Source organism: Ammodytes marinus, assembly GCF_949987685.1.
Source record: "Ammodytes marinus genome assembly, chromosome: 23".
In the NCBI taxonomy this organism is placed as follows: Eukaryota; Metazoa; Chordata; class Actinopteri; order Uranoscopiformes; family Ammodytidae; genus Ammodytes; species Ammodytes marinus.
In genome coordinates, this window is record NC_137227.1 from 15,690,767 (window position 1) to 15,709,100 (window position 18,334).

General features: G+C 42.5%; 1 protein-coding gene across 1 annotated transcript in view; it reads left to right on the forward strand.

Moving 5' to 3' along the window:
- The first annotated feature begins 2,814 nt into the window (after window positions 1-2,814).
- arhgef40 (Rho guanine nucleotide exchange factor (GEF) 40) overlaps window positions 2,815-18,334 on the forward strand; it is a 38,877-nt gene continuing 23,357 nt past the window's right edge. Inside the window, exons 1-8 of the mRNA XM_080051926.1 lie at window positions 2,815-3,046; window positions 11,282-11,371; window positions 12,205-12,312; window positions 14,865-15,150; window positions 15,747-16,881; window positions 17,136-17,374; window positions 17,469-17,657; window positions 17,858-17,972. Of these exons, the coding sequence (XP_079908052.1) occupies window positions 3,044-3,046; window positions 11,282-11,371; window positions 12,205-12,312; window positions 14,865-15,150; window positions 15,747-16,881; window positions 17,136-17,374; window positions 17,469-17,657; window positions 17,858-17,972 (2,165 nt within the window). The 5' untranslated portion in view covers window positions 2,815-3,043. The remainder of the gene's footprint in view (window positions 3,047-11,281; window positions 11,372-12,204; window positions 12,313-14,864; window positions 15,151-15,746; window positions 16,882-17,135; window positions 17,375-17,468; window positions 17,658-17,857; window positions 17,973-18,334) is intronic.

Here is an 18,334-nt window from a genome sequence, read left to right on the forward strand (position 1 = left end):
AATAGATCCATACAGACCAAACATGTCTTCATGCGACACTTACCGCTGTTTTTAAGATATTTTCCTGATACCCAAATGACTATCCAACTGAAAACCAACATCTTCCGTGGGCTGCGCACAACGTAGACTTTTTTAATTATTTATTTATTTTTTACCGTGTTCCAAATTTTACTCTTCATGGTCAGTGGGTCAGTGGCATGGTCAGTGGTCAGCGAAACAAAGATGGTCGCCGGAAGTCAGCTATCATCTTAGTCATCTTTTATGGTAGGCTACCATGGATATGATGTTACTAGGCCTAAATATAAAGTGTAAGTATTAACTTTAAGAAGGTCACACTTAATACATATCGCAATATTTAACAACCTTTTTATCTAGTCCATTCTCTGCCATTTAACTAATATAACTTTGTCAGGGATACATTTAATCATTTGACAGTGCTGACTGAGTAACCCACAAATATACATTGTATTGTGCAAAAATACAATAGGCCTACAATGCACCAACAATACAGAAACAAAGATGTACATGCCAACAAATTATCAGACACCTTGCTTTAGGTGTGGCACAATCCTGTGATTTCAAAAGTGATTGACAGGTGCCTAGTACGAATAATGAGTGCGATTACAGCAGCTTTAGAGAGTGCATCATAAAAGTAGAGCAGCCTAGAGACACAGTTGGCACAGACACACCCGAAGGCCGGGGTTTTTACCTGGTTCTTCTTGTAGTTCTTGCAAGGTGTCTTTGTCAAGGTGTGTGCTAGGGTGAGAGTTTCACCCAACACTTGAACTCTACATTGTTGGGTGTCAGCCGATATATCCTAAATATTTTACAGTCAGCAGAAGGGAATATTGAAACAAACAAACAAAAAACAATGTCACTGCATTTTAGAGACATCACTGTGTCATTACCCTCACCTAGATTGGTTTCACTCTTCTATAATCAAACTGACTGAAAAATATCACACACACATAAACACATACAAACACACACGCGCACACACACACACACACACACACACACGCACAAACAAACACACTAAGAAATGTTGCCACCACGGTCACACAAACTGTTCTGTTCTTCTTGAAACTGAGATTCAACCAAAATGTTGTAATATGTATTTTTATTCATATCATATAATTAACACGATTAACTAATAACTTGAGGATAGTTCTCCCATGTTCCCTTTTCCTTCCCTCCATTTCCATCATTGCACTAGCACACAATAAACACAGGGAGGCGCTGCTGATCTTCTGTAGTAGACATTCAAAACTGACTACGTTCCTTCACTCGCTCATGAAAGCGGCCTGAATACAAACTATAGCAGTTAAATATAGCAGTGTTATAGCAACCAGTTTGGCAACCATCATGGGGCAATAAAGCAATAAAAAAAGATCAACGTTAGAAATAGTGAGTAATGGTGACTAAAGCCAAAAAAAATGTGGCTTGATGTTTATACATTAGGAAAAAGTAAGTCTCCACCACCATGATATAAACATGTCACTGCAGGTCCACTTGACGGCATCAACACATGGCTTACGTGGGCAACAGTGTAATACACAGTCGGTTATTTTGTATCTGAAGTGACTTCTGTTTTTTTAAACTAGAGCCATTATGCAACGCTTAATAACAAATCATTTCATCTTAAATTGAACTGGATGCTGCAAGATCAGACACATTGAATCCAGGAAACTTGTAATGGTATTTTCCGGTCCCAATTCAGATTATTATTTATTAAAGAGACATACTTACGCTATAGTCTGTATATGGAGTTCATGTACTATTCTAACAGAACAAAGCCAGTTGACATACAATACTGATAGAAGGCTTTACAAGTACTCCAATTGCTGCACTGGTATACATTATGTGCTACGTATAAATAAATAAAATCAATATGCAGCACGTTTAAGGAAATTAAGTTTTCACGCTATGTTGTTCAGTGTAAAAAGATTGTTTCACAATTTAGCTTTGAAAAACTAACCAAAGATTTGACCCATGATGTTCTGTTTCTTTGTGATGGGGGAAGGTCTCTCTGGCAAGTAAAAACAGAGGTTTCATTTCTCATGTGACTCTGGGGGAGCTGTCTAAAGTCTGAGATAATAGCACTGATGACATCATCAGTATCTTAGTAGTTTGTCTTAGGAGACAATGCTTATTTTATATAGTTTTTCATTATGAGAAAGTGTGTGTTAAAGACTGAGGCATGGATTCAAGATTCAAGATGGTTTATTTGTCACATGCTCAGTAGATATCATTTAAGTTATTTCAAAACACCAGTTTGTAAACGCTGCCATACTGAGAAATACAGGGAGAGTTTTTGGAGCTGATAGGCTTAATCAACTCCATGTAAATTAATTTGGCGCTGGCTTGAATGTTACCGACATTCAAATATAAATAGCTTATATTGTATATATACTGTATATAAATAGCCCAACTTGCTTTTCTTTGAATTAAGCTATATTACAAATAGATGTAATTATCACTCAGTAAGAATAAAGAACATGCAATTTCACGAATTGCCAAACAATAAAACATCACAGAGTTTTTAATTTTGTTTGCAATTACGCTTGGGTGGGGTAATAGCTTTTCATTGTGTATTCATTTAAGTTACTTTGGGGAGGGGGGGGGGGGGGGGGGTGGGGGGTGGTGGAAAGTTTGAGTGCAGAGGGGGACTGTAGTGCTCTTGTTAGGTGAGAGGAGGAGAGGGAGGGAGTGTGTGTGACTGCCGGGCAGACGGAGGAAAAAAGGGGAGGGGGAAAAAAAGCAATGCAGCTTGGACATTCCCAGGCAGGGAAATCTAACGGGGAGTGAGCAAGGGAAGAGAGAGGAGGACTTGTTTTTACGCGCTGAGAGCAGCTCACACACAGAAAGACCTGAGGAAGAGAAAATCACACAAAGGAGGTCAAAGGAGGCTGTTTGATAAAAAAAAACTAATTGGACAAAGTTTTTTCTTTCTTCTCTTTTTTCTTTTTTTTGCGGAGAATGCAGAGAGGAAGCAAATGCAGGAAAGGAGCTGAGGACTATGTAGGAATTCCTGACTGAAGTCATGGTAAGTCCCCACTTATAAAAATAAAAAATTCTAATAAGGAAGTCACTGCTAAGGCAAAACATTTGCAAAGTGCTTGTGTCATACATCCTATTATAATGCTGATATCACAGGGTCTTCTGTCATTGACTTATGGCAACATGACATTTCTGTTTTTTCTACTTTAAATTTTCTTAAGTGTATATTTTTAAGATTGGCATCAACTTCATTCAGATGCTGTACCCCCAGCCATCCATGTATGCTTTAAAAATTCAAAACATTCGCCTTTTTTTTTATAGATATATGTACTTTACTTGAATCATTACCATGAAGGCATGGGAAGAAATGTATAACTGTAAATGATACTGACATGATTTCAGTTGTGTGACGTTGGTCATTTCTATGTGATTAACTTGCAGAGGGAGTCCCAAAGCAAAAGACTTGTGTGTTGCATCCCTAAGGATTGTGTTTACCATCCCCACCCACTCATGGTTTGATCAGTGGCATACAGAGGCAGTGAGAGATGAGTCAGGCAAGACACATGTACACACACACACAGACAGACAGACACACACACACACACACACAGACACACACACACACACACACACACACACACACACACACACACACACACACACACACACACACACACACACACAATAAGACGATTAATTAAAAGTATGAAAGACATAAATGAACAAAGACAGACTTAGATCATATTCCCGCCTCTGTGTGTCGGGCAGGGTGGAGCCGTTTGGCAGAGAGAGGGAGAGAAAAAGGCAAAGCCAGAGTTGGGGAAGAGCGGAATAAAAAGAGGAGGGTAGGGTTACTTTTTTTAATGTTTGGGAGACTTGGACGGCAGTGGCAGTGGTTTCGGTGATGCCGCATTTTCCACATTGGACCATGGAGAAAAGGGAGAGAGAGAGAAGAGGGAAGAAAAAAGAGAGAGAAAGGAAGAACAAGGGATGGCACAGACTCTCAGCAAAGGAAGAACATGTGCAGTAGCCTACAGTTTTTTAGACAGGGTTTTTTCTTTTTTTGCTGGGAGTTTTTCCTCATGCGTGCTTAGGGTCTGTGGGCAGAGGGTGTCATATTGGTGTATGGACTGTGACACCCACTGGAATAATTGATATTTGTGATATTAGGCTATGTAAATAAACGATATAAATAAATAAAATACAGTTTCACCTTCCTCAATAACCAGCTGGGAAAGTTTAGGGAGGAAGTCAGCAACAGTACATTATGAGTATGAGTCACGGCAAAGTCAGAAGTGTATGGAAACTTTTTATTTTACGCCGGGCTCAAAAGAGTGGATTTAACACTTTTAACAGAGCCGTGTTAGCTGTATGATTTACGTGCCTAAAACGGTTGACAGATGTGGAATGAATGCGTTGCTTACATACTTGCTCCGGGACAAACATGGCCGCTAACACATGCACATAGGTGCTAAAAATGCATCATCAAACAGTTATGCACACAGCGTCCTGCAGTGCAGTGACACACGTACACACAACACACACACACTCACACACACACACACACACACACACACACACACACACACTGTAGCCTATCCATTAGCCAAGAATATGTGGCAGAGGTTATTTCCATTTGCCCCCCCGGCTGGTGAGCTATGATTTCGAAAACACTGGTGGGATGTACGGGTCCTCGAGTCTGGGCCAGGGAGCAGACCGATCTTATAAAAGTCTGGCGAACGCTATAGCAAAAAACGATATTCTGTGTTTGCTTTAAGCTGCTTGGAGTACCAGGCGGGTGGAGATAACAGGCGCTAGAACAATCCAGACGGGGTCAGCGGTGTTGTCAAATCACAGGAATCTTTCTTTCACTCAGTTTCCTGTGATTGTCAAGACTCTTTGACATATACATTGCCTGCATGTCCGAGAATGGCTACTTGTCAACGCAGCAATTTGCCGCTTATGGAAGTTTCACGGAGCATGTTTTGTTGGGCATCCAAGCACTTTTTTTTGTTTTGTTTTGGATTGTCATCATGGCATACGTCTAGCTTTGCCCTAGAAAAACACAACATCATCATGAAAACATTAAATATAGAGTTAAAGCTGTTCTAATCAATATTTTTTAATGGACTGTGCAAATTGATAGGTGTCGTACAAAGAATGATCACCTGACTCAGTAGTTCCCCCTCATAAACAAAGTCATGTTTAGTCTTTACACAGCTTTGTACAGTGTTTAAGTAATGAAGTATGACTGTTGTGTTAAAACTCAATTGCAGCTAAGCGTACCTTTAATATTCTCAGCCACACACTGTAGCGTTTCAAATAGTCTAAAACTATTCGTACCAATGTTACTGGCAAGGCAAGCTGCTGACCTACTGTAGGTCACCTTAGATTATCCAGGAAGATTTAGGAGAGGAAATCTGTCTCTGGCCTCTCTTCATTCTTCCTCCTCATCCTCCTTTTCTCTTTGTCTGCCCACCTCTTTCATATATTCGGTTTCCCTCTCCCTCTGTCAGCATCGTTTGCATTTTCTCCCCAAATCATGTTGGACTTTAATTTTTTTTTTTAAATTTTTTTTTATTTTGATGATTTTTTGTTGTTGGACTTTAATTGACATGGACATCACAATGTGAAAATCACTTTTTGCCAAAGTCAGTGGATATCTCCTCACGATCTGCTACCTGTCCTCACTGTGTGTGCGCTGAAAGAAAACCCAGTGTTAATACACAGCATAGGCTCTGTAAACTGGTATGTTAACAGAGTTTCACTGATTTGGACCAACAGTGATTTTGACAACACACATCCTCCAGAATCGCTGATTCCACCTTTAAACAGGCAGTAATAACAAGAGGAAAGGTCTGAAGACAATTAAATAATGTAATAGTAAATTGATAAAAGAGCAGCAATATCAAGAGTCAAATATTTACATGAACTATAAAGCAAAGGCAGCATGATCATGGATCAGACAATAAACCTTCTTCTATCTTCTAGCACCCCTACCTTCTCTATTTATCTCTCTCTCCCTCTCTCTTTATCTCTCTCTCTCTGTCTCTCTCTGTGTGCTTGTGTGTAGCCGACCATAAGGCTCTACATCTGCTTTCTATCATGGTTGCTGCTGCTCTTGTTTCCCATCGATCTTTCCCACTGGTCAGCCTCTGCCTCTGCCTCTCTCTCTTTCTCTCTCTCTCTCTCTCTCTCTTTCCTCTTTTTCCTTTTTCTGTCTGAACCCTTCGCTCTCTGGACGGCTGTCTGTTTTGCTCAATGTCTCTATGTCTCTTTTACAATCTGTTTCTCAATTCACTCACACTTCAATAAACTGGACACGGCGTGAAAGACATGAAGACATCAAGTGATTTGCATCTTCCAAAACCCCTTGAGGTCCCACTTTCTTTTCTTTATCCAAAGTCTTCTCAAATGTATTACCTTTGACTCTATCTTTTAAATTTTTTCTATCTATCTCTGTTTTTCCACATGCGTCTGTTTGGGAGACTACTGCTGCCCCTTCCGTTTTAGTCAGCGCACAGCAGAGAAAGACAGGAAGTCTGACGCAAGAATGACATACAATGATTCCGTACTTTGTGTCCGTATTTGACGCAAACAAGAGGATGCACACTCATGCACACTGTACTCCATGTCCCTCGACACTCCACTGTGTTGCTTTTCCGGTGACTGAATGACCACAGACTGTAAATAACAGCGGCAAACAAGATGGCACCCAAGTTTTTTTAATATTTGTAGAAATATCTGTGCTGGGAACGAACCATGCATCTCCCAAATGTTTCATGACCTTAAAAAAAATCTGGTGTTAATACACAGCCGAGACTCTGTAAACAGGGATGTAAACAAAGGGGACCCGGTGCTTTCACTTCTGTCTACTTTTTCCCCAGAAAGATGGGTTTTCAAAGACATCCACCAACTTGAGTAATGTGTCACTTAAGAACAAGTCTAGTAACTTGTTTAACTAATCAGAATTTCCGTGCACTTCTCTGCTGAAGGCTATTTTTAGCATGGCTGTGTTTTTATTGTCTAGGTCCTCCTAATTGAGATCTGCTCCTCGTCATCTTTTCTAGTTTGGATTTATTTTGCAATGATGAGTGAAGAGCTAGTTTTTTTCCGAAGGGCATTGGAGATTGTTCCAGTATCATTTGCTGGAAAAATCTGCAGTTCATATAAAAATTGAATGGCACATTTGCTTGAGGTATCTGATTTAGGAGTAACTGAATTGGCTGCTCAAAGAGGAGGGACTCGGTTAAGCATTGTCTTGAAGTCTGAAAGGAAATTGAATTTACAAATTTCATCAGGACTGCTTTGTTTCTTTTGCACGCACGGGTCTGTGATTGAAAAGACGAGTCCAATTTACATTTTAGATGCACTCTCTCTGTAAGCTATACGGTATGTAGTGTAAATCAGCTCGAGCCCTTTTACATAGACGATGGCTTTTTAGCCGAAGCATGATCCCAATTTAACTGGAAGATAACAAAAAAAACATGTATTTCTTCACAATCCGCTACATGTCTGTACTGTGTGTGCACTGAAAAATAATCTAGTGTTAATACGCAGCCATGTTTACATGCCCTTTCTTTACATAACCTAACCCGATTACAACAAGACTGTGTATTGACGGTAGATTTTTACAGTGCATACACAGTACTGACAGGTAGCACATCGGGAGGAGATATTCACCGATTATGACAAAAAGTGATTTGACAACAAGTGTTCACTGACTACACCTTTAACTAATGAAGCTATGAGTGTTACATTGAATTCTGTTATTTTGGCACAAGCCACATATTTGATCCCAATGGGCTTTATTGAGCCAGTTGGGCTCAAGTTGCACAGTTTCCCTCATTCAACTTGTGCCTGCTAGACAGTTTTGAAAGCACAGAAGTGTTGCACACAGTAACATGTACATTTGCCTTTCCCTCGGCCTGACACGTTAAGAGTCAAAATTGAAAGGACATCGGCTTGCTCTGATTTAGTATTGTGTTGTATCAACTCAAGTCTTGTGGGATGCTGTAGAAGGGTTTGATTCTAAGAGGAAGTTCCTGCTGTCTTTGCCCTGCTATCCCCCCATCCCCCCCCCCCCCACTGTGCTTTTACTAGACTCAATATGTTCTGTCACTGAGCCAGAAGGCTGCTTTTACAACCCACTACACCTTTTACAACATGCTCTTTGACGGACTGTTGTTTACCGTGGTCCTCACATTAAGACACGTCCTTCTGCTTACAAGATGTAGCCATAGTTCTAGACGGTATATGTACTTTACGGTCGACATTAGTGCATGTGTGAAAGTGAAAAAGTCCACAATGTTGTATGTCATGATGACACAGCTAAATACGGTAGCTTGTGGCTAGTGATTCAATCAGGTGCTGGTCTTAAAATTCTTGCTAAAGTTGTGAAAATAATATATTTATAACATAGGCCGACATCTTCCAATGCAGTGATACAACGTGTGTGCATAGTGCGGAGGAGTGTACCATTGTTACATATGGCCATGGCCGTGTCTGAACTGCCATACTAGCGTCCTACATCCTACATACTCATGCATACTCTCTACTCAAAGATCGATTGTGTATGCGAGCTGCGTCTAAACGTTCTCAGTTGAAGTATACTCAAGCAATGAAGAATTTCTTCTTCTTCTTCTTATAAGATTCAGGCAGTTTAGACACTGTTAAGCTTATAACCGCCCTCTACAGGTTAGATATTGAACTAGATTTTTACAGTCCTGTGTTCATCATCTGTGTTTTAGACCTCTTGTTTTATAATAATGATGTTTTGAGGCGGAGGATCCCTCCGACGCTCTCTGTCCGGCTCATCAGCACTCAGCTGTCTGTGAGTTGAGCTGGACGAACCGCGGTGTGTGGAACAGCGATCTGTTCTAATCTCTCTCCACTATCAGACTCACAACACTCATTTCACTTAGTGACTCTAATGTTGTTAGGTATTCATCTTCATCTCTTATCTATTGTAAGAGTTTATGAATGACTGCACGTACAGTTGTCAGATCGCGGAACCCCAAACAATGTTGTTGCCTAGCAACTTGCTCGAAAATATTTCATTTTCCTGGGCGGGTAGAATTGACCCAGTGCATTATGGGGCGGTTGAGTAGGAAAAGTTTTTTTTTTTTTTTTTTTTTTTTTTTTTTTTTTGGTTGAGTAGGAAAAGTATACAATCGATTCATACCCAAAATCTTCCCGGAAGTTAGTACTCATCCGGGAATTTCTCACATACCCAAACTCGCATACCCAACCGTCACATACTCAAATTGAAGTCAAAATGAGTATGAGTAGGACGTTAGTATGGCAGTTCAGACACGGCCCATGTGTTTTGTTGGTGTGGGTGTGCCTTTCTCTTGCCACTGATTGAGTGAGCCCAGGTGTGCTGAGCCACTCAATCAAACACAGGTGAGGTCAATTAGCTCTGCTCCTAGGGGCAGTATATAAGCAGGAGAACTTGTGGCTTCTTGTTCTCCCTTTGTGCCATTTTGCAGCAGACAATGCTTTAGGTGGTTAGTGTGGTGTGCCGGTGTCATTCTCCTTTTCATCCTTTAAATGAGGGTAGGGTGGTGGTTTTGTTTAAAATGTATTTCAATTTGTCATTCAATTCTTGATTTGTTAATACATTGGGTTAAGTATTTAAACAACTTTCTCCCATTCTTCCTTCAATCCACATAACATCAAGTGTTACTCCCTGGTCCACATCAGGACATTAACAAGCATTGCCGCGTTCTTGTTTCATTGTAATGAGTCTTAAAAAGGTTTATAACTCGGAAACTTGTGCGAAAAGCCAACCATCTGGCAAAACTTACGGAAAACTTGTTTTAAGATGCAATAGGAATGATTTGGACGCTGACCCCTTGTGTCCTTTCGAGAAAAACATTCTAAGTGTGGTTTTAGGGGAAAAAAGGGAAGAAAAGCTCTCTTAGAGGTTTTGTTTACTAAAATGCCATCAGGGACAGACCAAGATGACCTTAGAGCTGCAATACACAACATGTTGTCAGTTGTTGCTGAATTTGAATTTGCCACTCTGCTGTTGGTACCATTAGTCCTGGATTCAAAGTTAAAATTTTGGCTTTGCTAGCCAAGAGAAGGGATGGGAAACAGAACCTACCGTGACTTAACGTGACTATTTTTTTCATAGTGTTCTACTTTGTTTTAAGTCCCCCAGTGGCCATTTTTTTGTATTCTGTTCTATCCTACAACTACTTTCTTCTGTTGCTAAATTTCCATCTTGTTTTTGTTAGTTACCCTGTGTCTCTAGACGGCGAATAAGCTCTGACATTTGTTTCAACCACAGTTTTTGAAAGGGATTTGGTGAGTTTGTGTTGTCACGACAGGAGTTGCGTAAGTTGTTAGTCACAGATAAACTAAAGTTTGTCCCAAAAACTGTCTGTTATGTTTTTAATACTCATTCTATCCCACTCTGTGGCTAACCCCAATCCCCCCCCCCAGTGTACACAAAAGCCCTCCCCAATAATTCTCAAATACTGTTTGAACCCAGGTCTCCTTCCATAAATCCCCACACCACCACCAGCTCATTCCCTACTGCCCCCCCCCCTCTCTCTCTATAGCCGCTACTTTCTTTTTCCGTACACTCTGTTCTCCCGTTCTTGGTTTTTCTCCCATGGCTATTCTATCCATCCCAACGGTTGCCGCACAATATCCCCGCCTGTTGAAGAGAATCCCCCATTTAATCGTTGTCAGATGACGTCCAGGGAATCGGATGGAGGTGAAACAAAGAAAGTTGGGTTAAAAAAAGACAGAGAGAAGCAGATGGGAAGTTTGGGAGGAAATGTGAAGGGAGAGAGAGAGTGAGAGAAAAAGAGAAGTTGGAAATCGGAGAGAAAAAAGTTGAAGGTTGCCTTGCCAACGGCCCGTGTAGAAAAATAAACACTGTATATGTGTTGGGTGCTCTGTCACCCTCCACCTCGCAGGCCTGGCCCGTGTGCATGCAGCTGTGTGTGTGTGTGTGTGCATGCAGCTGTGTGTGTGCGCGCGTATTAGGGAGTTCACAGATTGCTGTGGGATTTTTTTCTTCTTTTTTTCTGGGGGTTCTTACATTAACTGGGCTTTTGGAGGAAATGTTTGACAGTCCCCAGACCATGCAACAGGAAGTTGAAAGTAGAATATGTGTGTATTTGTCTGTGTGTATGTGGGTGTCGAGACAACCCGGCTGTCGAACACAAACGCAGACATTAGAGTTGGTTCATTGTCCGGTTATGGGTTAACCCTTTCTTACTGTCTTTGTCTGTCTGTCTCTCTCTCTCTCTCTCTCTCTCAGGGTTCGGAGGCAATGGAGGACTGTGTGCAGGGGGCGCTCTCATCACTTTATCCTCCTTTTGAGAGCACTGCACCACCCCTCCTCTCCCAGGTAGATCTTATAAACAAGCACACACACACACACACACACACACACACACACACACACACACCTTTTTCTTCAGTCCAAATATTCACAGCAATAAACAAGGCAATATAAATAATTCTGACTTAATGTAGGAAAGGCGATGTTATGTGCAGATATGATGGTTTTCCCCAGATATAAACTGCTGCTAGAAGCCAACACAAACACAATCTATCTGGTTAATTAAGGCCAAACCCTCTTCCTCCAACCAGTAGCTTGATATGAGAAACCCTGCACTATATCTTCTTTTAAGTCATGACATTTAGTTTTTACAAAATGCGTTGTCAGCTGGGCAAAAATAGTATTTTAAGTGCATTTTGGGTACTTTTCGTATGCTTTAACATATCCAATTTAGCAAAGCTTTTGGGCCATTGTCCGTTAGCATTGATAGGAATTTGGCCATTGATATGTTGACAGTTGCCTAGCAGCTTCTGATCAAATGTCTTTGTTGCTATGCAAAATGTTTCTTGGTAAAATAACAATGGACAAGATGAAGCAGCCTTCTTGTTTTCATTTCTGATGACATGCTGTCTGGGTTAAGAACAATTCTTCCACTCTTGAGGAAATTAAAGCCTTTCAAAATCCATTGGATACACTCTAAAATTCAGAGAGTTCTATCTGAAGCTAAGGCTGCTCTGAGCACACGAGGAACAGACTTCTGAAGATGAAAGCTTTTTCCCCTGATAGCAATTACATACAAAGTCTTGGGCATTTCATGATTGTGCATCTTATCATCTCAAGCACTCTATAAAACTGCATTCTTTCAGTGTTTTTTTTCCCCTTTTTTCCCATTTGTCCAGGTCTTTTCAGTCCTGGAGTCGACCTACCAACACGACAGTCTTCGCTACCTCCTGGATTACTTTGTTCCTGCCAAGCACCTTCTGCACAAACTTCAGCAGCACGCCTGCGTGAGTTCCAACAAGCGTGGATGAGAACACACACAGAGAGCTGTTTATTCAGAAGCAGAATTGGCTGTCAAATGCATATAATACAGTATGAGAAATTCATCCATTGAAAGCGTTTTGATTTTGTATGTGTATTTGCAGAAGTCTTTGGGGCAACCAGTCCAAGTCAAGTTTTAGAGCTCCTCCTGAAGTTCTAGTCAATTGAGACAGGTTTCAAATCTTAGTCTCAGTGTTGTTTTTAAGGCTCTTTTAGCCAAGTCACAAGTCTTCATTTAGGCATCATAGGAATGCGAACATTACTATCTGAATGTGCTGGCAAAAACATGTCTTCAATAATATTGCTCACAATTTTCTAATCAAATCTTTAGGCAATCAAATATGACGTAGGCCAAGGCTTGTAGCAGTCAAATCCATGTCGATCTCAAGTCCCAAGTGCCCAGTCTTCAGTGCCAAGAGAAGTTCAAGGCATTTATAATTTGACACATGTGTGACCCTAAACCAGGTACCGACAACACTGCGGAGGGTCCAGTCTGCTCGAAAAACTCTAGCTGACCGGTGAAATAAGTGAAAGTGGCTCGCTGAAACTTGATATTTGACAGCAGCTGTGACCCCGAAAGATAAAAAAAAAGTGGTGGTTTCCTGCCTTGGAAGCTCCACTGAATCAAAATGAACACATACAAATACAGGGAAGTGAAGCAACAGTGAAAGAGTTTGCGATGTAATTTGACTACCACATACACAAAGCAAATGCATGGACATAGTATAAAGAAGGGTGCACTAGGTCAGCCTGTGCAACCATGTTACTTCCACTTTGTGTCCTCACTTCACTCTCTTGCACTTTCTGCCTCGCGCAGACCAAAGTAAGACAAACAACTGAGATGCAACGTGTACTTAGGTCTTAGCTCTGAGGTTTATACCCAACAGCATTCCTTTAATTTTACTTTCCAACACACACACACACACACACACACACACACACACACACACACACACACATAAAGATAAACAACCCACAATGTTTAGGACGAGCTGGGAGGCTAAAACCTGTCTCATATTTCCCTTTAGAGTTTTCCTAGACTTGCACGCACACACACACGCACAGTGAGCAAACTATGTTTTCATTGTCGCTGAGTGGAGTTGCCTGGGACGGGAGTTAGACTGTGAGTCATGACAATAATGCCTTCCATATGTGAGTGTGTTACTGCCACGGGAGAAGGAGAGAGTGAGAGAGCAACAGAAGCGGTGGGAGTCGAAAGGAGAGAATGAACATGGCTTTCATTCACCACGCCTGCACTTGCGCGTGTGTGTGGGTGTTTGCGTGTGTGTTGGGTTGAAAAAAAAGAGAAGATGCTGGAGGTTGTGTATACTATAGTAGACTGATTGAGGAATTTTCTTGAGAAATGGTAGGTGCTGAAGAGGGGGGGGGGAGGGGCAAACACTAGCGTACATTGAAGGAGAAGTAGGCGGAGGGAGGGGGGGGGCAGAGGACACAGAGAGTTACAGAATGTGGACCGACTCAAAACAGACAAACTTTCTACGAGAGGAAAAGTCACACATGCGTTTTTATGCTTGTAGCGACACTGCTAACACTGTTGCATTCCCCTGAATTCTGCTCTACAGAAAGAAAGCAAAAAGAGTAGGAACAGGAGTGAGGCTTAAAGGGAAGGGTTGAAGGGAGGTAGAGTAAGGAATATAATTTAATCATGTCACATGAGTCTGGGAGGGAGCAGCCCCGTGTCAGTCAATTAGACATGACTGGGAACAGCAGAGTGAAGTTCTGGATGAGTTTATATATCCTCAGACTGCAAGAAAATGGAAATAATAAGACAAAGGGTGGACTTAGGTGTTATTTCTAAATACATCAGTTTGTTGGTAATGTTGAGGATCAAAGTAGGGGCCTTCCCTCACATTTACACATTCTAGATAAATGCTTTGTTGTAGAATCTCCTATATTTAGACACATGTTGTTTAGTGAGCTCAATTTAGATGGATTTCCTCTGTGCTACTGGATGTGTTTTCCACTCACGGAACAGTGGACTGCTTTAACAGTGGCTGGTTGTTGTAAAGAGTTGGTAATCTACTTTATATGTGTCTGTCTGACTCACACTGGCTCTGTGCAGCTATCCAGAGTCTACTCAGTCCCTGTGTCATGCCGGCTAAGCAGTTTTACACTTCAAATAAAAACACAGCGTGAGTCACACGTCACACGTCCCATTGAGCTATAGTGAATACTGTTGACTGGTGTTCTATCATTTCTAGAAATTCCACTCACTGAATAACTAAGCCAAGAACAACCATGCACGCAGTCAGCCTCCAATTGGCTCACAGGGGCTGTGGTTTGTGAATGTGAGTGCAAAATTGTGCGTGAGTATTAAATTAGCCAGCTTTTGGCAAGAGGGGGCTCTAAAGGCCAGTGACTACAGTACACAACCTAAATGTCCAAAGAAAAGACTTGGCACACAAGATGTAATTTCATGCAAATGAAGGTTTAATGTTTTATTTCTACATTCAACAAACTCTCTGCCTCTCCCTTTATCTTCCTCTTGTCATCACAGTCTCAGTACCTGGGCTGCTTGTTCCTCCACTCCGGCTGGCCCCTGTGTCTGGGTGAGAAGGTGGTGGTGCAGCTATCCACCCTGGACTGGAGGATCCTGCGCAGCAATGACTTCTACCTGCAGGTGGTGCCCTTCTCTACGCGCTGCCCCCGGCTGGCCCTGAAGTGTCTGGCCCCCGGGGGACGCACCGTTCAGGAAATCTTGGTACCCGAGTCACAGCACCCCCTCGTTTTCAGCACCGAGTGGCTGCACAGCATCAACAAAGAGCGGGGCCACAAGAGAGAAGGTAAAGCAAGGGATGCCCTATACTTCCGTTGGGGTTTCGGTTTTCTTTCAAAATGAAAAAGCGTGTGTTGATAACTAGCTAAGCCAAATTTGACTGAAAATGAATACTTAAAGGTCACACATTATGCTCATTTTCAGGGGAGAGAAATCTGACTTTCAGAAAGGTGGAGGTGGAGAAAAAGAGAGAGGGTTGTTTTTTCTCATACTTTGGGTATCTCCAGTCACTCCTGGGTCCTATATTAATGTTTAAAAACCATGAATGAGTCACTTTGAAGCATTGTCAGAAAGTAATGACTGAGACAAAGACTATACAGGAGACGGGAAGTGAAACAAATGTGTGGTCTGAAGAGGCAAGTTTATGGCAACGGGCTAGCATGTGGAAGGGCAACAGAAGAAGTTAGAGACATATGGGTCTCAGCAGGTGGTGGGTGGTGGGAGGAACCAAACAACAACAGGGCCAAAGAAGGGCAGCGGAAGTTTCAGCATTTGATTCCTATGTAGCTTATGTTCATGTCCTCTCTTTGGAAGTGTACCTAATGTTTAATCTCAATAAACACATGAACTTGACATAAACTTAGTCATATCTCATCTCAACAGTCGGAGGAGGACTTGACACCTGCCTGGTCAGCACATGTGACGGTGTGGCTCGACTTCCGTGGAAGGAGGTCGTCTACCCCAAATTCATCCACGACCCTTCTGAGGAGCTGGGCCTGATGACCAACGAGGACGGCTCCATATCCAAGCGCCTGCCCAGTGAGGGGGGCAGCAGCCTCGGGGGCTGGGGTGGCTCATCCTCTGGAGAACTGGACTCCTGGTCCTGGGATGAGGAAGAAGATGAATGTTTACCACCGGATGGCTTGAACTCTGTACCCCCACTTCCCCGGAGAAGGCGCAGCGAAGACGGGCTCGGGCGGACAGGGAGGCCCCCGCAGTTTGACGGGGACTATGTGGAGCTGTTGGAGCCCAGATTGGGTCCCGATGGAGGGGTCGACACAAGGCAGAGGTACCTGGAGATGCATGGAATATGTAAGACCAAGACTTTGCCTCTTTGCAGGAGAAGTAAAGCTATTAAACTCCGGAAGGGGAAAGCTTGGGGATATGGGGGATACGGAAGACTGGAAGGGTCAGGAAGCTTTCGAGCTCTCCTTGGTGCTAAAAGGGATTTAATAACCCCAAGAGGTGACATTGTACCACCTCGGCCTCCACCGGGAGTCCCTGAACCTGGCAGAGGGAGGCGGTCTTACTCCTCATCTGTCCAGGACTCTGATGATGGAGAGAAAACAAGCAGAGACTCTGAGGGCCACCAGCTTTTCTTTGACGGGCCGTCCAAAGAGAGGAGGCCCGGCGTGGGCAAGGAGAGAGATAGCAACAGCCTCCCACATCCGTGCAGAGACTCGGAGAGTGGCGACAGTTTGGTCACAAATGACATCCATGACTTGACAAACCACAAAGTTGTTGAGGGCCACTCGGATCACGGATCTCATTCAGACTCAGTTTTTGAGGATACGGATAAACCTCTAGGTGGAGACAGTGATGCAACCACCCCAACATCAGATGCACAAGAAGGACCATTTACTGGAGCCTTAGAAAGTGGAGAGATTACCAACAGTGGATCGAAAGTTAAGAGTCTATGTAACCCGAAGGTGACAGAAGAACGAGATGAAGGAAAGACGGAGGACAGAGTGTGTCCAAGAGGAAAGGAAGTTAAAACCGCCGGATTCAGAGCGCCAAGGTATTTCATTACTTATTGGACACTGCACCCCTTTTCCTTTTCACACTCCCACATGAAAGTACAGATCAGTAACACTGGGATGCAAACTGTTTGCTCAAGGTGAACACGTTTAGGCCAGAAACCAATGGTACAAAAGACACTTTTACAACCTATTCTAAAGGACATTATGTCAAAAACAATGTCATTTCTTAATTGACACAAATTATTGACTTGTTGTTTAACCTCATTAGTACCTTCCTGTGCTTTGTCTCTAGGAGGAAAAGGAAGGGAAAGGGGGCCAAAGGGAGGGCTAGGTCTGGTGGTCGTGCACAGTCGAAGGGATCAAAACAGCAGGGTAAAACTGCTCAACCAAGTCCCACCAGCGACTCTGCTTTGACAACGCTGCCAATCACAGAGGAGAGCCAATCGGAACAAAGAGAGCCGGCAGACAAACCTGATGGAGTCCCACCTTTAACCAATGGGGGGGCAGACGAGACACGGAAGAACAGTGCAGGTCTGAGGACAATCACATTTTAATACTTAGTTCCTAATAGTCCTAAAACACTTCGTAGAATATTTTCTATAACTTCTTTTTCATCTCTCAACAGATAAAGAAGCCGAATCTTTACCTGTCTGCAACGGCCAATCAGGCACATCATTATTCAACCACTTGAACGAGGACGCAGGGCCAGGAGAGACATGTCCTGACAAAGTAAATGGTGCTGCATCTAAAGACCCTCCCTTGCTGAGGGAACTGGACACAGAGCTCCTCCAGTCAGGGAAGCTAAAGTTGACAGGCAAGTTTCTTTCAGGCCTACTATATGTTTGTTATGCTAGTTAGCTAGCTTGTTAGCAGTCAGTCGAAAACATTTTAAATGGGGTTTGGTACACAAAGTTGACCTAAAAGAAATGTAGCAGACACATCATATTCTCAGCCTGTTAGAACTTTCTCTTGGCTGTCCCACTCAATGCTTAACCTGATGCTTGCCAAACACAGGTACAGTTGACAGGTTGGGACGTGCACTGGTCGTCACAGAGACAGATGCCTCAGAGGAAGGTTTCTGTGAGGAGGAGATGGCCCGGGTGCTGGCCTGCTACCACAGAATCACTCGGTATGTATTAATTAATTTATTGATCTCATAGGGAATTAATTTATTGATCTCACAGGGACAGAGTATGTTTATTAGCATAAGTGAAATAACATCTGTCAACATGCCAGAGTTAGCAAAAATGCCTATGTTCATCCGCGGTGACTGGGCAGGTAAGAAAAACAGAAACATTACAGGTGATAATATACAAATAGAAAAGTCGAAAAAACACATTGTAAAACATGCCAGTCAATTTGTATATTGTGACATGGCTCATTTAGAAACCTTTTCAGCATAGTCTTGTTCAAAGTCCCATTTCAGTTGAGTTGACTTTGCACTCGGCCAAAAACAACTAAAGGTGAGGCTGAGAAAACACAGCATGTCCA